The sequence below is a fragment of the Maylandia zebra genome, linkage group LG7 (assembly GCF_041146795.1).
Source record: "Maylandia zebra isolate NMK-2024a linkage group LG7, Mzebra_GT3a, whole genome shotgun sequence".
NCBI classification, from domain to species: domain Eukaryota; kingdom Metazoa; phylum Chordata; class Actinopteri; order Cichliformes; family Cichlidae; genus Maylandia; species Maylandia zebra.
The window spans coordinates 38036606-38060102 of NC_135173.1; the positions used below are offsets into that span (position 1 = coordinate 38036606).

Genomic DNA, 23497 nt, shown 5'->3' on the forward strand with positions numbered 1-23497 from the left:
TAATGTGGTATGACAGATAATTACCCGGGTAAGCGCTTAATCAATAAATTCAAGGACTTTGCAGATAACGGCGTCCTTGAATTAACAATAAGCGCTCGAGTGGACCTTTGATAGAGCAAGTGCAAAAATAAACGGCAATTTAAGGACACACAGATTAAGACTATAGGCGATGAAGAAGTTGCTGATACAGCACGTAGCGCAGCTTGAAGGGAAAGATGTGGGCCAACTCTGATGGGAAAGTGTCGAGCCTTACACCAGCCAGATACCACAGACTTTCAGATACCACTTTGTTTTCCATATACGCTCCACGGACCACTCTGGTGCTCAATTAGGTAAAGTGAAACTTGAATCACTTTCAGCATGGACACACAATACACTTGCACCTGTAATAACAGCCTGTCAGTGTGTGTCACACTGGCGGTTTAGCGTATTTCTGAGAAGCCACATAAAGGGCGCTGTGGCAACAGTGTCAGCAAGCGAGGCCTGTAACTGAAGAAAGCCGCCCAGTGCCTCAGAAGTCCCTGTGAATCTCCTTGGTGCATACAGGCAGCTGATGATATGTGTCAAGGTGTAACACGATGCCCCCATGAAAGTGCAGCAGACACAATAAAAAGGGCTCGCCTACAGCTCTGTGCCCGTCTGGAACAGGGGACAAGGGTCTGTTTCATTCACTTTGACAAACTTACAGTAGCAGTCATAATTAATGATTTACGTTGTTCTGTGTCTTTAAGCTGGAAAAATGCAAATGACCCAAATATTTAAACATTAGATCTAAACAAAAACACAGGCACTTATTAAAAATATGTTGCATCAGCTACTAGAAATTATTACTCCTGTGTAAATACCCTGTTCTCCTTTACTTTCTGGAAAATTAATGTGACTAATGTGACATTTGTCACATACAGGACCCTTCACAAACGGAGACCTTAAGTGGAAAATTCACCTCCTTTAAAAAACACAAACAAAACTATACTCAGAGGTTCCTACACCTGTGTGTGCTGGCCTCAGGTTGCCAGTAGTTCGTTTACCTGAGCAGTGTGCTAGGAGATGTCAGGCAATGTTAGGAGAATTTTAAGCTCGGGAGCCAAGTTTTATACTGCCTGTTTAAACCACAAGTACAAACGGAAGTCAATTTAGCCGCGAGGTAAACCAAGTCACGTTTTTTTGTTTTCCTTTATGTTTTATTAAGGACTGCCACTTCAACACAACGCACCGCTAGACTTCCACAACGCAAAAGCGAGGCATATTCTGCTTTAAGGATGGTAACATAAGTTTAAAAAAAACATAAACAAATAAATACATTGCCCGTCCTCTAAAAGGTACATGTGTCTGTTACGCGTATAATTTATCAATACCTGCTTGCTAGTTTAAAGCTTCACCTCGGTGTGCATTTTTCCCCCTCATGAAACTTACAAAAGTGTCGACGGCCAAAGTCAAAGCGTAAAGTTTTCTTGCTTCTTTTTTTCTTTCTAGAGTTGATTTCACAGCAGCGCACGCGAGGAATGCGCGCTCTACAGCGAGCGTTGTCATCTGTATCACAGCCAAATGTCATCAGCTCAAACGGCTGAATTATAAGCGCAACACCGCGAGGATAAGTCTGCTTTGACACAAAGATAAACTACAAGTCCGCGTCGGAGGTAAAATTCTGTACAGCCACGGCCGCTCCGCCGCGTCAACAGCCCCAAACGTGTAGATGCATTTTGGCAACTCGCTCCACGCGCTGTCAAAAGACAGAAAAGGGGGCAAAAAAATATCAGAAAAAGACAAAGAGACGCAGAGCGAAGACACGTTGCACACTAATATACGGACTCAAGTGCGATCACAAAACTACCGCGTTCATATTAAAACGATGCAATGTCATTAAACAAACAAACTTACCCAATGACAAGAATGGTTTGGTTTCCATGTCTAACTCGTAGGTTAGCTCATGCCAGCTGAAACCACCGCGTTTGGGAGTTTTCTGTTTTTTTCTACAGGCGGCTGCTCGAATAGACCAGACCAGGGCGCTGCTGCTGCTGCTGCTGTTGACTTCTCGAAGAAGACAGAATTTGCTCAAAGCGGTAAAAGTGACAGATCGATGTGTGATGGTCTCCGAAGATAACCTAATGTCTCTACCTCTGTTTGCTCACTCTGCTGCTGCGCTCACACTCCTTTCCTCTCCCTCTCACGCTCAGTGTACAACTCCAACTACTGGATCTGCACTGCAAAAGGGACCTGCGCAGGGGGTACTCCCACAAACGTAGACCGGGCTGCAGCGACACGGAGAGAAACTGGAGGCTCGCTGCGTGAACTTTGAAATGAGCAGCGTGTAAAGAAGGGTGGACGAGACCGCACGGCGCAGTCCATTCCGAATATGAAAGTTTTCGAAATCAAGTGGAATCAGTTCAGCAGTTGAGTAGCAGCTACTTACTTTTTCCACCGCTTATCTCTTGTTATTTTAACCTGGTCACACGTGTTGAACCTCGGCTATTGGCTCAGCAGACACATTTTTCAACCGCATTTACTCACTGCCGAGGGCAACACGAAATGAAAACACGAAAAGCACATTGAGCTACACAACCGGAACTGGGATTTTGGTGGAATTGTAACCAATCTAAGTCCCATCTCATATGTGCTTTTATAGATTTAAGTCACTTTTTTGGAACTCTGGTAAGAGGACATTTGACATTCTTCTTTCAATGTTCTGCGCATTCAAATGGTGAATGAAAAAGTCAACAAAGCCATACATTTCTTCTCCTGCCACTAGATACTCAACAAATCAAATTTTAACCAGTGAAAAAAAGGAAACTGAGTATTACTACACACTCCAACTCTTAACAATGAGTTATTATATTTATACATCGTGAAGGCCAATAAGAAAAAAGGGCAAGGAAAGACTTCTCACTACTTCCCTCAACTCCTTCCACTGTACATCTGGTCATATGTATTAAATTCCTACTCTAGCTTTCCAAAAAGGAAAAATTAGAAAGGACAAAATATGCATTTATCACAGATACAAAAAAAGTTTAGGTTAGAGTCACAGAATCCCCTCTAGGCTGTAGCTTTACAGCAAGCAGTAGCACACTCATTTGCATAACCCTCACTGCATTAGGCCAATGTGCAGTCTAGATCATTCCTCTGTTATTGTTCTCTGTGCCATATCTGTGCAGTGCCAGTGGATTCATGTCACATCCACCTTGTGTGCTCCTCCTCCCCCTCAACATTCACACATGAACCAGGAACATGTTTCAGGAGGGTGAAAAATGTCCTTTCTTTGGCACAGATTGAAAGGGGGGAGTAGCTCAGATGCAAGGTTTGCATTTTCCCTTATGCGGTGCATATTGGAGCAGTGGAATGTAGGCATACGCCTCCTGCAGCCATCCTCTAGGCCTCTGTGATGAGCCTGCTCCTGTTACAAACTTGAAGGTGTTCGCCACGTTTGTACTGAGGCAAGATACATAATTAATGCAATGCATGGCACATCAAAGATCAAAGACAGTTGTGCAAAAAAAAAAGGGAGAGGGAAATTAAGTCTGACTGGGCACTGATTCGAGGTGTGTTTGTGCACGTGTGTGAAAGAGAACGTCTATGTTTCTGTGGTGTACAGTGGCATGGGTGGGGTGTCTATGTGTGGGGGTGGTGGGGGACTACCCAGAAGATTGTCCGTTGTGTTTGTGTGAATTTTTCTATCATCTTTCTTCCACATTATGCAAACACAGCTCCATCTGATTATTGATAACTGCTGAGGATGTTAAGTGAGTTGACACGCTGGGTGAATGCGCACCAGAAGGGGCTGGAGAGAGCAATTGGGCATCCTGTTTGTACTTAGCTGAGTAGACAGTTTTGCCTTGGGCTTTCACTGTGTAATATAAGACAGACATAACACAATCCTTTTAAACACCTCGATCAGGCTGGGTTCTCTCATCTTCCCGCTAGAGCAGGCTATTTAATCCTCAGCTTGGGCTGTGATTAATAGCACTTTGACCCTTAACCTTCATCCATATAAATTTTCTGGAGGCTGTTGTGGCTCTTCCAAAGTTGTCACACCTCTCCTCCTAGATGCCTGGAGTATACACTTTCTCTAAATATCTTTTGGTTTAGTTCTTGCTTCTTGCCTTCTGCTTTTGTTTCTCCGCTTTATGCAATGTGTTTGAACCTCAGGGGATGAGAGACCACCACTGATATGATACACTCTGCTGTGGTTGCTTTGACAGCCCCACCTCCTCTTTCCCACTCCCTTGAAATGAGTGATAAATGAGACAAGGTCTCCTTTATAGTATGACCATTCACAACAAACTCATCCATAAAAGTTATTATGGCATCCTTTAGTGGCAGTGACATGGATACCAAAAACTGAAGATTGTACAGATATATACAGATATTTTTTTAAATCTCAAAAATGATTAATGCTGAGAAACACGTCAGCATCAGCTCCTGAAGGTCTGAAAGGAACTAAATATTTTAAGACTAGTGAAATAAATAAACAAAAAACTAAACCAAGGTTGTTAACAAAATAAAAGAAAGCAAGCTGCCACACAAAAAGTAGAATTTGTTCTTATCTGGAGGACGTGTAACTTCTCTTTTTTAAAAATGTGACTTCAATTAAGTGGGGGGGGGGGGGGGGGGTGCTACGAGGAACACAAAAGCATTTTAGATCATTAGCCTGTTTGCTGAGGTGTTCAGCATTGTCCGCCCCAAGGGAAGGTCTTGATCGTCACAGCCCCGGGTTCACATTCCTTAACCCTCAGGGTCAGGGCTTTGTCTGAGGATAGCACTGAGGCAACTTCCCCTGCGGAAATCAACAAGAGCAGCTGACACACTGAAGGCTGGAGACACTCACAGAGACAGGAAGAAGTACCACTACACACAAAGAAGCAAGTACATGGTCAATCTTGCCTATTTTCTTTTAAAAAAATGAGACAAATTTTAAGGCAATGTGTAAAAGGATAACAGCAGAGTGTGTGTATGTTTGAAGGCATTACATTCAGTGCACATATCCATCCTTTTACCATAATTTCTGTACAGTTCAAACAAAAAAGGAGTCATGCTTGTGATGTGTTGTGTACACAAGACATATATCATTACGTTTACCTTCATTTGTATCAGGATTACAGTTGGACATTGTGTGTGTGTGTGTGTGTGTGTGTGTGTGTGTGTGTGTGTGTGTGTGTGTGTGTATGATAGCAGCGATGTTGATTCAGCAATTTCATAATGCACTTTTCCTTTCAAATCACAAATGAAAACATAAACCTATTTTGAAACAATCGTTGGGTTGCAGTCGTACGTCTGCAGTGCTCATTTCATCCCATATATACATTGCCAGTTTTCAACACTCTATTTTCATTTCATTGGGGTAGATAAAAGCTTTGTGGATATCGGCCCATCAAATCAAACTGATAGATGGAATGAATCTAGGCATATGTCCAAGAAATGGTAGAAAAAACCCCAGTATTTTCTTAAATTATTACAGCACATTCTGCTAAGGGCTGTTATCAATACTAAACATTACATCAGCTCTATCACTGTTTTACCATGCTGGGTTTTGAATGCTGCCACAGGCAGATGAAACTCCCTCAATGGAACAGTCTGAAGCTCAGACATGCATCATTCTTTAATATCATATTAAAGTGAAATTGGCTACATTTAAACAGACATGATGATAAATCTCATATGCAGTTGGCCGAAACAGGTTTTATCTTGGAGGGGAGAATCACCTTCCCTGAAGAGCATCATCTTCTCACCTGCGATTGAATCCAGCATTATTGCATGATGATGGAGCTACTGTGCTCCTGGAGCCGACAGATTGAGAGGTTAAATTATGGCTGTGCAAAGGGTTGAAGGTGTAGTCAAACATTTCTTTCTTTTCTTTTTTTTTAACCATCCCCTTCTTCCTCTGTAATGGTGTGGATGAGGATGATCGAAATAAGAAAATAGATGCGTTAGATTTTATTTTCAGATATTATTTTCCAATAAATATAAAAAATATGAATTTATTTTGATAGAATAAGCCATATTTTCGTTCCTTCTCCCCTTAGTCATAGATGCATGAACTGTCACCTGCAGGATGTCCCATTTCTACCAGCAATCCATCCAAAACAGAGAACCCGTCTGTCTTTTGTGCACAGAAACTAAGAAGTGTGGGTAAAAAAGTATCTGCACAGACTCATAAAGCAGATCTGACAGCCATCTAGATCAGCAGTTATTTCAACTATATTATCCATCACATCTTTTTGTTGTTTGCAGCATTAATATGTTCACTGAACAGATTTTGCAAAAGGATTTTTTTCAATGCAATGCTGCCATTTTGTTATTCAAAGCTTGGCTGCTTCGTGTCGCATTGTTGCCAGTCCTGCTTCCTAATCCTGCTTTGATTTGCAGCATTGTAACTAGAAATCAGAGCATGTCCTGCAACAAAGCATAGGTCCCACACAGTTTGAATAATTTGGAGGTGGCATTTGATTAGCTGGATAACAGTCTTTTTAATACTTGTATCTAAAATCTTTGTGACAAATAACTTTTTTAACATGCTGCAGCTGCTGTGTGGGGTAACTGAATACACAGATTTGGACACATTACAATCTAAAAATAACAATTAAGTGGAATGAATAAATATTTAGCTCTAAAGCTAGGATTTACATTTTCAAATTATTTAATATGGCTATAACGCTCTTCGAAACTCTTATGTGTTCAAAGTGACTTCCTTTCCAGTCAGCACAGTACAGCTGACTGAGAGTGTGACTCTGTTGGACTTCAGCTGGGTAAACACTCCCTACTGAGGCCAGAGATCTTGTGTACACACAGGGCACAGCACACATTCAGCAAGGGGGGCCTCACAGCGCTGTGAGGATGGATGGTATAACAAGGCCAGAACAGTCAAAATATGACGAGAGACCACCCCATCTGCTGAAACCATTAAGTCCCGATGAACAGATACAGGCTTTGGTTGGGGTCTAGATGTGTCTGCTCCACACCTATTGCCTGCTTATACATGCCTGTTTACAAAGATGCAAAATGCACACATCACACGTTGAGAGATTCTCAGACTCCCAGTCAAGGAAATTGACTCAATGGTGCTTGAAAGAGAGTCATTTCACTGAAAGCAACATTAGAATGAAGTGGAGTAATAGGACCCCTCTTCTCTGGCTTCCTGCACACTCACCTTCAGACCAGTTCTGTCAGTTGCAGCTAATAATAAACCCCTGTGAGTCAACTGTGGTGGATGTGACACCGATAATACATTTTTATTTGCTAAAATCAAAGTCATTTTTCATGGGTTTGAAAGGAAACCTGTGGAGATAAGCCTCAGTGTTAGTGTGTGGGTAGTCCAGTTAGCCAAGTAATGCTAGCCATCTATCCATCTATCCATCTATCTATCTATCTATGCAAAACTGGTACAAGATTAAAGAGCAACAAAAAAGGGTGTAATGTCTAGGTAAAAAGATGCTGTTATGGGAGAGGACTCCTGTGTCTCCTCATTGGTCTCCTTTGGCACTGATGCAACAGTAACTCTAGTTGCAAAATAATGAAATGGGAGGGACAGCTCAGTCTCAGAAATGCCCCAACCAAGTGCGCCAAGGCAAACATACCAAGAGACATGGAAGCAGCTTCTTCTCAGTAAGTCGCTGTCTATTCTCCTTTCTTTTTTTCTTTTGAAGTACACAGAAAAGGATCATTATCTCTCTTCAGTATAATTCTAAGATAAAATGATATGACACAATGATAATAATAAAATACATATACTGCAAGTAAACAATATTGTCCAAAATATCAGTATGCTTTACACACCCACAAACAAAGCAGCAAGATCTCAGGAGCTTTTTAGATGACACACTTAAGACCAGAGTTGGGAAGGTTACTTTTAAAAGGTATTCCACTACAGATTACAGAATACATGCCCCAAAATGTATTCTGTAACGTATTCCGTTACGTTACTCAATGACAGTAACGTATTCTGAATACTTTGGATTACTTAACATATTATCATGCTTTTTTTCAATTACATGAATGTGATTTATTACTATTACTGAAGACTACTCGCCATAGCAATATCAACTAGATTTTAAATCTTAATATAAAATGAGTAACAGTAGGGTGGACATTGCAGCGAAACTATTCCGCGCTTATATAAAACAGGTCCGCGGCTCCGAACCGTAGTAAAGGGACCTCTGGCTAACATGTCGGGTTCGTGTCGGGCTTGTAGCCGTGAACTAGCTTTACTTTGTTGTCTGGGTCAAGTTTGCTAGCGAGAGACAGAGAGAGGCGTTGAAAGGCTGCTGCAACGGAACTTATTGTTTCGGAGGAAAACACGAACACAGTGTACAGTCGAGTCTTAATAGCTTACTTACAACTGGGCTGGTCAGGCACTCTTTTTGGCTGAAGTGGTTATTATTATATTTACATGCTTCCAGCTCCCGTTTCTGCCCGGTGACAACTCCACTCTCCTTTTTCTCCCTCCCTGGCGCTCACAGACACATAAATGTCCATTCTCCCTGCAGCACGGACTACACTGCCCATGAGGCTACATTCTTTAGGACGTTGCCTGTAACGCTCTGCTATTGCCTTCATATTAAATCATTTTTAAAAATATTTCCTCACGTCATTGAGACACAGGCATTTGAGCCTCTTAATGCGTGTTTTGTTTGGGTTTCCACCGGCGTGGAATTACCAAAGATAGAGAGGGCATAGCCTAATATATGAAACAGGAAAAGGCCGCTGGGTAATCCCTTTATTTCACCAAAGTAACTGTATTCTGAATAGCACCTTTTTAAACGGTAACTGTAATGGAATACAGTTACTCATATTTTGCGGTACATGTACTCTGTTACTCCCCAACACTGCTTAAGACTAAAACATATGATTTTTTTCTTGGAAATTATTACGTTTAAACATATTTCTCAAAATTAAAATGACATTTATTTTTAAACTTATAAACTAAGTTACATAAAGTCAACTGTTTTTACATGCAGTAAGAAAAGAAAAACAAATAGTACCTATTTACAGAGAGTAACTATATTGTAGAGATTTTGTTGTAGAAACAAACTTCCACATTCCATAGACAAACATCAAGAAGCATGCAAGAGACACACAAAACATGCAATATTTCATTTACACAATTAGCAGTTCCCTCAGTGCAATTTTTAACATACAATTATACAGATTTATTTCAATGGTATGTTGAGGGGCAGCCACTTTCTATCCTATAATGTCCAGTCATGGGTAAAATGTAAGTTATTACTCGATACATCGCAGGGTAATTTGCTGGAAAACCCTTCTTCTTCATCCATACACTTGCATATATATGAACACTACATTGGCATTTTGTCTGCATGTGTCACTACAGTAATCTAACAAAAAATTTAATTGGTAAGTATAAGCCGGAGGCCATGACTCTGACTAACTGGTTAATTTTACACAGTTCTTGCTTGTGCAAAAGCCTTTTTTTTCGTCCCTGAAGGAATTCTGGCATTCTTCAAAAGTCACGGAGACCATAAGCCAATCAGTATAGCTGGCTTTCATTACTCATATTTTGATTCAGTTCTGACTCTAGCCACACACACACACACACACACACACACACACACACACACACACACACACACACACACACACACACACACACACACACACACACCAAAAATCCTTAAAAGTATCATTGTAACATTAAAAATTAAGAACATCATGAGTCTTTAGTAAAAGTAAGAGTGACTTAGTAATGAACAAGTTATTTTACTCAGAGGCAATATAGTGAATTTAAAGTTTCAAAAGTCAAAAAAGAAAACAAGAAACAATCACACATTTTTCAAGACTTTTCATTTAAAAGCAGCTTTATCTTGTCAGCTGACTACTGGAGAGCTGCTCTTCCTTCACACATTATCTGCCTGTGAACTGTGAGCCTAGGCGATGTTTGTGTGTGTGTGTGTGTGTCTGGGCCACACTCTCGTTGTGATTTATAGCTCCTCTCACACTCTCCCCTTCTGTCTGCTGGTCAACTGCCACAGTAAAGGCAGCTACAATGAACGGCTATGAAGAACCATAAATCTGGACACTTCCTACCACTGTCTCCCATTTCAAGGGGAAGCCTGTCCTGTTGCAAACATGATTAACCCTCTTCCTCTTTGTCCACAACCCCTTGCACACAGCTTCCAAACTCTGTCTCCTTTCCCCCCAAAAAGAGGCCCTGTTGCAGGGAAAAGCAGAGCCTCCTTCACACCTCTGAGGCGAGGAACCCTCCAGATTTGCCATTCCTTCCCCATGCAGGAAATAACCATTAATGTTAGACTATGGCTGTCAGATGTTAAAACTGAGAAAAAAGAAACCTAAATGTATAAATTGTTTTAACAGCAAAACAGTAAAAGTATTCATAGAAGGATGAAAATGGTACCCGAAAGGCTCATAGGCTAAACTTTACATAATGCTTCAGACCTGTAAACACTGTGGGTAAATAAATAGTTACAAATAATGTGAAGACAAACAAAACAAAACAGTCAATCTGAGGAGTTACAGCATTCCTCCCCTGCAATATGCTAGGTATAAAAGCTAAAGCCTTTAAAAAAACTTTTCTCCCAATGACAATTTAAGAAAAAAGTTTTCAAAGGGATTTAGAACCAGAGGACTTCTTCAAGATGAGTGAAACGATATTCCCAGCATGCCAATTTGCAGCTTAGCAAGGCAGTTTGCTTGGTGCGGGGAGGTTTTCAGAGCCAGAATAAAGACATGTTGTCATTGAGCTGCCCGAATACATCTATGAAATTTCAGATGAAAAAGGGAGGAGGGTGTGCTGTCAGCAGCAAACGGGTCCTTCAGTGAACTGGGGCAGCAGACCATAGCCTGAGCCTCCAGCTGAAGTCCCAGCCTGTACAGTCTACCCATGACCAGAGGAGACACACACACAAATGAAGCACATACTCATAATAATCATCCCTGAGCACACAAAAGGACACTGGGAGGCTAACTATACGACCACCTGCCTACTCACACCCACACACATACACATAAAGACACACATGCACGTTCAAATGTACGCATACCCACACGCGCAATCATTAATAATGTAGAAGCACACACAGATGCTTGATCTCCTTGCTGTCAGTCAGGCTTTTTTATATTGGGTTCCAGCTGAGGACACTGATGTAACGTTCTTTGAAAAACTTTATATGGCCAATCAAGCTGTGGCTGTCAAATGTCTTTGAATTCTGATCTATTAAAAAAAGTGTCAAAATATTACAGTGGTATGGCTTGTTGGCTGGTAATAATTAACTGGTTGTGGAAGATTTGATATACATTAGTTGCATTAAACAAATGCCTCTATCAACCTGCATGGCTACACTAAATACAATCATCAGTACAAGAACTATGTTCAGCTGTTCCCTTATTCATAAGAGGCCACCACAGCAGGTACCGCCACATGTTTGATTTGGCAGATTTGTTTTTTATATGCCAGATGCTCTTCTTGACAGAATCCCAAAGGGATTTGTATTTTCTCCTGGGATCAAACTGGGGATCTTTCACTTATTAGGTGAATGCGTAAACCACTCCATTATGGAGTCACTGAAATCACCAGTTTAATGGTATCACATTTTTAACTAATTTAATGTTTAACATTTAACGTGATGCACATTTTCTAGAGATTTCAACAAAAATCTTTTATATCAAGATGTATCTTTTTATAACACAGCCTAAATAAATGGTTGTTTGTACTATTTCCTGTATATATTAAGTGTCTGTCTACCTGCTTAACAGAAATTTTAGACTACAATAGGGCATCATAAGAAAACATATGTACTATGAACTTTACGTCTTGTAAGTTCAAAATATTTTATTTGAATCACATTCAGGATAACATATCTGCAGCCCGAATCAATACAGGAAATCCTGTCGATGCTACTGTAGATATTGTATACAGACTGCACAAGACTAAACAGTTATGAGGCAACTATTCTACAACATCCAAGTATGACCTCCAGCAAAAAAAGTTCAACAATTAAAGAGTCTAATGCATTAAGTATTCCTAAATCTATTTCCTATGCATTTATTCTTTTTAACCTTGTTGTAGTGTGATATTTAAAATCTGTTTTGTAAAGTGATTGAATTTTTATAATATATTATTTTGGTAATATTCCACATCTACTCCACTACAACTGTAATGCCAAAGAGTTAACGCTATCATTCCACTGATTTCTTCATTTATTTTGTGAAAAGTTTAAAGAAAAAAAAAAAGCTAAGTACGATGATGGTGATAATGAAAAAAAGTTAAGAATAAACAAACAACAACGCAGTCCCTGTAAGTGTTTCTATTGACTTTACAGGACTTTGACATCATATAAAAAGCTGCAGAGCCTGAATGTCCTTTAAAGAAATCCATTTCTCCAGGTTTTGAGAGCAAAAACATTATCAGCATGCCAAAGCAGAAAGCAAACATCCAAGCATTAGAGATTCAGTGTATGGCGGACATCCTGATGACTAATTCTCATGTCATTTTTTTCCATTATAAATAAGGCCCAGTGTGGTTAGGTGTGGGTGGTAGAGTCATGCTCCTCTGCTGTCTAAATTTTTGATCAGAAATTAGCTCACGCCCCCTCTTTCCCACCTTTCCTTTGCTAATAGGAAAAACACTGATGTCATGAGCCCATTAGCCATGTGATGATTTACACTCAAAGGGCCCAAGAATGAGATGCCACCTGCTCACATGCTCTTTTTGCCCCCCTGAATTGCCCTACCTCACCACCTACGTCTGAAAGTGTGATGAGGTCATTATGTCATTATTCCGATAATGCCGTCAATGACGTCCCAGCCCCAGTAACAACACCTGTTTGATGCACCCCATGGGAACATATACAGCAAACCGCTGGCATCTTTTCTTTACTTTCTCTCAGATGGGGTGGGGGTGGGGTCAAAATAAATAAATGACAGAGTAACAGTGGTTATGCAAATCTCATTTCACATGCGTCTTTTGTCCTGCCATGCTTGCTTGGCAGCTCACAGCTGAGATTGCAGGGCAAATGACAGCGAATAGGCTTAATATGAGTGATTTCCTCTGTAATGATAATGCGACTGTGCACACTATTTGTGGCAGGCACAAAGGGGCACATTAATAAGAGACGGTTCGAGTTAATGTGCAAGCGATCAGGCACACAGAGTACATATATTAAAACATGTGTTTTACTTCAAGGGCAGAGAACAGCCTGCTGTATTATTCTGATTCTTACCCCCTATTGTTTGTCTTGTTCGCCTCTCACTCTCTCACTCTACAAGAACTGTCATGTGCAGGACTTCCACTATATTATAAGTGAAGTGTACAGTAATGCTTTTGGAAAGATTCTGGTTAAAACAGCTGTTTAGTGCTGAATCTGGAACCAATGTTAATGGTACGGTAAGTAAAACAGTGCAATCTTATGTGATTGTAAACCCTTTGTAGAATTACTCGTTGCCCTTCTATTCATCCGCAACTCACGCTACAGCTACAAAATCAAAGACAGGTTTTAGAAAAGTAAAATTCCCTGCCAAAGGTCACATAACAAAATAATATTGACCAAGATATGAATGGAATTGGTTAAGAATTTACAGCTGAGCATTCTTTGGTCTGATTTTACCTTACCATTAAAGTTCCTGGTATTTCAGTGAAAGTAAACTCAATTGTAAAGAAGTGGATTAAATGAATATCAAAAAGCACTTGTGTACCATGTCTCACTGAAGAGCCAGACACAACCTCAACATCAAAGCGTCACCCGTTATGCTTCCACTTGTTGGACAGATACCTCTACTCTGACAGCACTGCTGTCATTTACACAGCACACCAGAGAGACAGAATCAAAAGCAGACACATCAAAAAGCTGCCAAGAGTTTTTTTTTCCCCTCCCATCATTTCATTTCTGCCTTTTCAACCTCGCTCTCCTCACCCCAACTCCTAATCATCAGCCAAGCAGATTAGCATGTCACTGCTGGGTATCCAGTTCTCCTTCAGAGGGGCCCCTAGATTTTTTTCTCTCTCTCTCTTTTATTCTGAGCGAATTAGCCACTTCATCGGAGTATGAGGGAGTCACCAGTTAGCTAACTTCATTGTACAGATGGGGTCAGGGACAGGTCAGCTCCCAGGCTTATCCAGAAAGGATAGGCTCTGGCCTGGCTTTGCCCTGTGGTCTGCAGTCCCTCACCCCACTACCACCAAACTCCTAGCCTGTTCTTATCTTCAGCTCTCCCACCTCCCCACTCTGCACCCTCAGGACCTGAGACGCTTTGGAGGTCAGCAGCCTATTTGCGAGGACACTTGGCTCTTCACAGGGGGTGAGATATCCTTTACAAGAGCTCCTGTCATCTGGACAGTGAGTAATGAAGCCAACTTGGTGACAAGTACTGATGAGCAGCCCCGGGCTGGTTTGGGATCCATTGCTCCACAGTTAATGAAATCACTGGTGGTTGTGACTACCCGACTCCTGTCGTGGCAAATTTCTTCTGGGGGGTCACTTTTAGAGTCTAAGGTCACAAACACGTCAGCTTTTATTTATTAATAAAGCTCAGGTTCATGCAGATACCAGCAACAAGTAGCTTCTGGGGCTATAGAAACACTGGGTTCCCATGGTTTGATACCTCATTGGCATCCAGACAAAGACTGGTGATGAATGGCCCCAAAAGGGCTAATAAAACATTAACATAGACAGTTAGTCTGATGGGAACAGCATGATGGATTAAAAGATGACTCCTCAGTTTGTGTGAAGCAAATGTCTTTCTTGTTATTTTGCTGTACAGGGGGAAAACAGCACAATACAAGCTTTGACAAAAACCACACACACAAAAAAGCAACAACAAAACAACATTAATAAAAACAACATGGAGTCACGTTGAGGTCTCGTTATTTAACGTGTTTTTTGGCTGTGTAGCCGATGGATGCTGGAAAAAAATGACAACTTGAGGTGCAAAGCTGGACACAAAGCGGTCCTGCTCCACCTCTGGCATCAAGTCAGTTGGAGCAGAAACATTCATTATTCACAAGCTCCATGCTTGCATTAGGTAATGTGATAGGTCGTTCCCAACACTTTATATGAAGCATTTTCAACTGAAAGCAAATATGGGCTGCCACAGAACAGAGTTTTATAAAGTAAACCAATTCCACTGGTGAAAAAATGAATACTGCATGTTGTGCCTTTCTCCAGAACTTCATCTTATTTACAAAAAACCCCCCCCAAAACATGCATTTTAAATCAGATATTCTATTTTTCATTAAAAGATACAAACACAAAATGAAAACATCTATTTTTATGATGGTGATATTTAAATTATCTTCATACTTTAGAAATTACTACACTATATGAAGTTACCATCTAAACGGTACTTTTTACAAGGTTATCCTTTTTAAAAACTTCAAATGGGATGATATGAAAGTGTAAATCCAGCTCTGCGAGAAGCTTAAATAACCTTATGTAACCCAAAGGAGGAAGACAAGCTTTGGCCTATACTCACAGCTTGCTTTAGACCAACATTTTCAATTAACTGTACTGTAAAAATGAGGCTATAAAATTAATTGTTGAATTTTGTACACAAGGCAACTAAATGTCTTGAGCAGTCACAAGCAAGAAAAAGATCACACACAGTTACACTGAATGCAAAATTATTTAAACATCTGCCGTCAGCAGATTTAACCAGGTGACATATGTGGCTAAAGGTCCGTTAGCAGCTGTATAAGCCAGAACTGAGGCACCTGCACAGAACTGATTTCAAAGGAGATGGACTAAACGTTCAGTCTGCGTATAAATATCCCTCCCAGGTGTTCTTTTCTACTCAGTGTTTTCTCATAATGTGATTTATCAGAGATGGGATTTTAGTGTTTTGTGTCTTTGGTGTTGAGGGCTTATTCTTTAATGTACCACCTTCTAAATATATCTGGTTTTCTAAAGAGGGGAAGAAAAAAACAGCACACTGTATCCGCTTCCCTTCCTCCCCACTCTCAACCTGAAGCGCTTATAGCTCCGCATCAGGGATGAGAGAGAATATTTAATTTCAAAAGATTAAAAAAAGTGTCAGACCCTGTGCTGCACATCCAGCCAGGGAGGCCATGGATTGCTGCTGTCTCCCTTGTGTTCGCCTGCTGTGAGCTCATGGGAGGGAGTCGGACTTATTCTTTTGTTTTGCTTTTGTTTGTATGGAAACAATTAAATTAGTCAGAGACAGACTGTAGAGATATTCTGCGGGGCTGGAGTCCTTTGTAGTCCTTTTGCTATACCAACAACCGTATTTGTTTAATTTATTCTCATTTTCTTGCTTTGTTGAACCATGTGTGCTGAAAAAATATATGTACAGAATGACTTACTTTAGAGGATGCTTTACCAATTTATTGTTTGGAATATTTATCTATTCTGTAGGCACTTTCTGCAAATGCATAATAACTCAAATCCTCGGAAGCCTGTCTTTGCCTTGACATCCCATTCTCCACCCATCTAAGGCATACAGAAAGAAACAAATGCACAGTATTAATTGTATCAGCCACATGGTTCAACCCTGACCTCTTACACTCTAAATATCTCATTGCCTATTTCAGATTCTTCGAATAGACAATGTAATGCTCAGAAAGATAAAAGCTGAAGTTTATACATCACATTTCCTTTGTTCTTATGTTTTGAAAGAATAGTAAGAAATGGAAAAAAAGAAGATTAGCCATAATACAGAGGAACAATAACTCAAGCACAAGGACTTTCGGACAAAAGCTAATCATGTTTTCTGTGGTAGGATCCAGAGAAGAAACACATGGCAGAATTTTAACCCATCTTCTTTCTCCTGCTGTCCTCTTTCTAAAGATTGTGCTACAGCGTGGGGGTGAAGCGAATATAGACCTTATAGGATAGTTCTATTTGAATTCCCATACAGTTTGACTCAAGCTTTTGTTTGTCCACCACAGAGTGTCTGCTCATTGTTGGCAAGTAGCATCCTATATAGCAGAGTTTTCAAAAACAGAGCAGCCATGCAGAAAGAAGTGTTTTATTCAATATTCTGCAAAGGGAAGACACCCAAACCACACAACAAACATATGGAAAATTCCTCTAAAGTGCGACAGTGGACATATAAATGGTTGGTAAGCCTGCGTGAATGAATAGTACAGAGACGAAGCAGTGTGTGGAGGGATGGAGAACTCATGAAACTCACATATAGTACAGCATACATAAAGCAAAGGTGCAAAAAAGGAGAATTTTCTGTATTTCTGTCTTACATCCCCTCATGAAAATAGGTCTGCTTTTCAAATACTGAAGATAGAAAATGCCATAATATCTATATGTTCATACATACAGGGACTGTGTTTCTATAGAGTTATGTAGAGTAGAAAAAAACTTCATGTAGCTCTTATGATAATACATTGATGTATTAGTCAATGTTAAATCGTAATAACACAGACTTCCAGAAACATAGGTGTTGCTGTTCAAGCAACCAATGTGAAATATTCCTATAACCAATATATTGGTTAAAACTGGAAAGACCCCAGAGATACTGAGGAGTATCAGAGAAGTAAATAATAAACGATTTACAGATTTAAACGAGCGAGTCATCCAACATAATGGCGCACCCACCATGGTCGCTTTTATCCCCCACTTTTATTTTCTCATCAATGACTGAACAGTTACAGGGTGGAGGTGTTCATGCTCAAAAAGCAGTGACCATAACTCCATCCATCCACACAGTCCTGATCCCAGCACAGTAGGAAGAGCAACAAGAAGACATGTAGAGGCTTTGTGCATAATTACTGCCGAGATGAATGTTCTGTCTGCACCCAACTGCTCCCGTCCATTTTTCTTTCTGATGAACGAGGAAAGGAGACGGCACCCTGTCATCTGCTGCGTTGCTACTGGCAGCAACAGTAAATCTCCGACTCAAAGTCACCCTTGCTTTAGGATATCAGTGTGTAGTGGGAAGGAAAGGGGGATGTTAAGAAATAGATAGGTGATACCCCCCACCCTTCCTCCTAAACACATGCATACAGACACATGCCCTACACTGCTGTAAATTCAACCCAAACTGCAAACTTTCATACTTTCCTATTGTTTGTAGCTCTTTTAAGTGATGAATTGTGATTGTGATGCAAAACTCATACAGTATTTATCAAAAAACTCTGAATCATTCCAGAATATGACATTTAAAGGCAAAGTGATGGCAGCTGAATGTTTCACAAAACTACTCCCAAATTGCTAAAGATACTCCTGCACCACAGTATATTTGTGTCTATTATGAAGCATCCTACCCGCTGAGAAAACAGAAGCTCTTTGAAAATCAGTGTTGTCAACATTACCATTCAGAACGGGAATAACATTTATTGCAGTTTTGTTAGCTATATAGTTATTTTATTGGATGTCTTTCTCTGCCATAAGTGCAATCTGCAAGATAACTTGACAGGATTGTCACATGTTCTGAAAACCTTTGAATTTTTTAGACCTATTTTGTGGTCCGATAATTAATAAAATGTATTTAAAAAAACAGTGTTCCAGGGAATAATTTAAACATTATTATTTTTGTTAAAAAGCGATCTAAGAATTAGGCAACAATTGTTCGTGGATCAGATGAAATTAGAATGACAAGATGGGCATTTACAGGCAAAATGCCCAGCTGTGAAGGGCTGCTGCAAATAGGACAAATAAGCAAATAAGATAAACAAAACAAAACAAAACAAACTTTTTTTTAGTAATTATTTTGAACAAATAGAGTCCAAGAATAAAAATAAGGAGCTGAAAATGACCATAATGCTTTGTTTCGCTAGCAATAATACATAGACCTTAGGTTTACTTACTTAGGTTTCTATGCTTACTAGGTTGTTTTGCCTGGTAGGTTATTATGGGATTGCTCAGTTCAGAATATTGATGTTGTTATTGTCAAAAAAAATAGAAAGCAAAGTTTTTGGTTTCATGGACTCAATGCAGCTTCTTTAGGCTGATAGTAGCCCAAAGACAAATACTTTTGTCTTTGGGCTACTATCAGTAATGGGACATAAAGGTAGTCCAATCTAGCAGGAAACTGTGCTGCACTTTCATATGGAGACCGCCTTGAAGACAATAGTGAGCAAATTTAAATCAGATCTGCAATATATAAATAACTTGTGTTACATTGTTGTAATTGTCATTTAAGTGTTTCTCTGCATTACTTTCAGTTTGAGATCAAAGGCTATTTAATGTTGATATTGCAATACCAATTTGATTCAAAAGAAAGAGATATAGGTAGTCATCTTCTCTTGTTATCAACTTTAGACCCAGTTGCAGCCTGAACTAACCTACATGTTAACATTAACTGACCTAGATCGTATATATTGAATATACAATGCTGTGCAAATATTGTAGTTACTGAAAGAAAGGATATATTAAAAAATAATGCCAACAGTAGCTGAGATTTATTAACATCAACAACAAAAAACATTACTCATAGCGATATTTAGTGTTTATATTTGTGCCAGCTATGCTTGGTTTTTCAAATTCAGTAGGTTTCAATAATGTCCAAGAACCAGATGCTCCAGTAATTTTGAGAAAAGCACAACTTGCTTATTAAACGTGGATTAAAGAGCAGATGGTCTTAAAAATGTCAGTGGTTTTTGAACTGTTAGCTCATGATAACTTGAGATCTCTGATACGTTTTCCTAATTAATTTGGGATTTGACTTATCCAAGGGGACTCTATCCATAATCATCCTAAATGTGATCCCATAACTCAGTCATTCTCCCTTCTTCTCCATTCACGTTTGCCCAGCCAGTAACCTCCTGAAAACAGGTAATCCACACTCTTTAAACCCCATAATTCCCTGGATGAGGAACAACTTTCAATAGGTTAAAGTCACTAAGTTTTTCACTTTATAAACACTAGAGACATCAAGTGATTAGTTTAATACAACACTGGCTATTTCATCTGCATCACAGTGAGGATTACAGCATGAGCATTAGCAGTGAATAAAAAGTAGTGATAAACTGCCACTTTTTTGGTCCATTGTTGACTTTTTTGACGGCCCTATATGTTGAATACATTGACGGTGGACAGATAAAACCAGTCACTGTAAATATTATGCACCACATAGTAAAAAAAAAGTGATTTTGGGTAGGGTATACCCAGAGGCTGTGTAAAGTATGTAGCTGGGGGAAAGAAGGAATACCCAGATCCAAAGCCGGGTCCATGCATTTTGGTCTCTTTGAAGGCTTTTTTCTCTCTTTGCGCTCTCTCGTTGTGCCTCTGCCTCCCAACTCTCCTTTGATAGCTGTTTGTTCTGTGTGGCTTTGACTATGAAAAAAAAGCTTTGTATGAAGGTGGCAGGACATTAAAGTCTGAAAAATGTTTCATGTACCGTATTTCTTTCACTGAGACTAACTCTGTGTATCTTAGACGGTGACCTAGCAGTGCCTCAGACGCAGTGAGGATGTTTTTGTTGTGGAAATTGGAGTGTGAAAAGGTGGGACAGAGGGTTACCACAATGGGCTTTGTTTATGTTTTGTTGTTGCTTCGCGTTTTTGTCACTTTGAGTTGCTCCTTTACTCATGTTCATTTTCCATCCTGCAAATACAGAAAGTCTCCTCTCTCCCAGCTCTTTCTTCCCTCTCTTTCTCCCCACTCATTTCAGCTTTGCTTCACTTCTCAGGAAATAACCTTCTATTGCCTTTTCTAGTCCCAGAGGACTGAGAGATAGAATCCCTCCTCGGTCTAGGGAGTTCTGTGAAGATAGTGTAACAGTCTTTTCTCACAGTTACAGCTCCAGGCTCTGCGAGGAAGCCTCTGCTCGTCTTCCACCTCCTCCCTCCTTTCCTCTTTCTAACTTTCTCTTTGCAAGATTGGAGCAGTTCTCAACAAGGTGTGATAGTTTATGAGAGGCAGTGGTGCAGAAGAGGTGAGACTGGCAGTTACCAGCTGCTAAAAATCCCATTTCATGCTTCCCATCGTAGCTAGTGTTGCTCCTGCATACTGGATATGACTCCGACCAGCTTGCCAAAGCTTTTCCAAAACTATAAAAGACTTTAAATTCCTGTCCCTCATGCATACAGAAGCAAAGATAATAGCAAAATCCATGATTTTCACTTCAGCCAAAAGTGCCTTGGTGTTTTGGTATGCCCACCACTTGGATGCAAAGACCAAAATGCCTCCATATCTCAGTATTGTCATGAACCCTTAAGAACATTTCTTTTGGTTGTTTTTATTAAAATACCTTGAAAAATATAATACAAATTGAACTAAAATTTTGTAACTATCCACGTTGACCGAAGGATAAAATTGACTAAATGCCTTTGGAATACCTAAACTTTTCTCACTGGCATGACATCGAATATACACAGTTTGGCCTTCAGGGTACACCTCAGTGCCTGAAAACACTAGATGAGATTATATTAGACACTAGAAGCAAACAGTCCTGTGCAAAGGCTGACAAAAACATATTAGAAGACAGGATGGTTGGAAGAGGGTTGTAAATCATAAAACTGTAACCCAGGAGAATTTGGTATGTGTTCTCTTTGGGAGCATTGCTCTAAGACTTGTTTACTTAGTGTTTAGTTCCATTTTCACTGTTTGGTTTGGTTTAGGCAGCAAAACTACTAATCCGTGTGTGTGAAAAAACTAAAAATTGTGACCACAAGGTTACTGTCTTTCACACTCAAAACCTCACAGCCCCTACTTTCTGAAAAAACAAAAAAACAAAAAACAAACAAACACTAGGGTTAAATGTGCATTTTTCCTGCACATACTGCACCACGCAACACAGCAAAGAACACACCAACAAATAAAATAGCAAGTTTAAGCTTACATTTTGATCTTTCTTTTCACTAAAGTAGGTTAGCTAACATAATATGATGATTTAACAAGAAAAAATTATATTTTATAGTAGCATGACTTTATCTAAATGACTAAAACAGACTCAGATCCATTCAGGTACATCTTCATATGGGTAGGAACCAGCTGACAGAAAGTGGCATTGAATAGCAAACAAATAGCTGCAAATGGCGGTGCATGGTGGTTCAGCTAAGTCTAGAATTAGGTGTATGTGGGTGTTTAGCATGTATTTGACTTTTAATAGTCCGTGACTCATAGCGGATAGTTGTTTATTTAACCTTATCATTGGTTGTCATCCACTCAGGTGTGCACAGGATGGATTTCAAAATGGAAACACCATTTATTACTTTCTTGTGAAAGCCTTTTCCTTCTCAGAAATAAGCCCCATGCTCTAAAAACAACTCTTCATAGGCAGTGTTATTTGAACAGATTATAAAAGTACTGTAGTTATGTAACACATTTGACTCATTTTAAAGTCAGTTTGCAGAACTGTTTTCTCTTTCTCTGTCTCTCTCTCTTTTGTGTTTTGATTTTGTAAAACCACAGAGTACAACCCCAGATGACATGAAAGAGATAATAAAATGCAGCAGTGTTTTTGAAAAGAAAAAGCATTGTGTTGAATGAATGACTGATTAAAGCCTTGTTAGAATCTTCCTTTTAATGTTAAAATAGACATGAGACAGCACAGTTCCAACAACTTATTTATTTTCCAACTAGGACATAAGAAATTCAACGATTCGCTTAGGCCATTTTAACCTAATACTAACGGTAATGGAAATAATAATTCTGGAGCTTACAAATACTTTCATAGCAGCTCTGAATTCACTTACAGTATTTTTAACATTCTGTTTTGACATTTTCTTGAGAGGAAAAATGAGAAAGGCAGGCAGTTACTTAAAAATAAAGGACATTGATTAGATAGTTGTATAACTGCACTTGATAACTCAGGAAAATGGTTTAATTTTGGTTATGTGATGTGTAATTTAGGAATTAGCCTTTGTCGCTTTGTTCATACTGTGTCAAAACCTCATTGGAGGTGTGATTCAAACCTGAGCGTTCAAATGTCAAGAATGACAAACTGCAAACAACAACCAAGAGAAGCAAAATGGCAAAAAAAAAAAAACCCAAACCTTTGTATTTGGTGAAGTCATCAACAATCTAACTAAGTACCATTTTCATAACTATACAATAAGCTGATTATTTTATTGTTTTATCAGTCTTTTAAAGCTTTAAAGTGTGCACCACAGTGTGCTGGAGTCCAATGTGATACCTTGAAATATCTTTTGTCTCACCAACAATCCACAAATCCATCCATCTGGAGATGCTATCCGAAATGCAGAGAGACAGACAACCCAACACTCATATCCTCATTTATGCTGAATTCAGAATGCCCAGTTAACATAGCGAGCATGTCTTTCGACTGTGGGAAGAAACTTCTGTAGACAGAAGGAGAACATGCAAACTTGACACAGAAAGGCCTCAGGCAAACAGGAGATTTGAACTCAAAGCCATCTAGCCATAAGGTGACAGTGCATGATAAATGACTTAAATCAACAAGATAAATCACAAATTATAATAATGAATGAATGAATAATGATGAAATCAAGCTAATATACACAAAAATATAAGATGTAAAATGGATAGCTTTTAGTCAGTTTTATACAATAAAATAAACAAACAGATTTTTTAAACAGAACAAACAGAGAAGAATACCCTCTCTACATTCAAATTAGAATCCAACCCAATCCAGTTTTATT

At 39.5% G+C, this 23497-nt stretch overlaps 1 protein-coding gene across 4 annotated transcripts in view; it reads right to left on the reverse strand.

Moving 5' to 3' along the window:
- rxraa (retinoid X receptor, alpha a) overlaps window positions 1–2310 on the reverse strand; it is a 112429-nt gene extending 110119 nt beyond the window's left edge. Inside the window, exon 1 of one of the 4 annotated variants that reach the window (XM_076886326.1) lies at window positions 1879–2310. In XM_076886326.1, coding sequence (XP_076742441.1) covers window positions 1879–1906 — 28 coding nt within the window. In that variant the 5' untranslated portion in view covers window positions 1907–2310. The remainder of the gene's footprint in view (window positions 1–1878) is intronic. The other 3 variants (XM_076886327.1, XM_076886329.1, XM_076886330.1) reach the window with 3 other exon arrangements.
- Between the last annotated feature and the right edge of the window lie 21187 nt (window positions 2311–23497).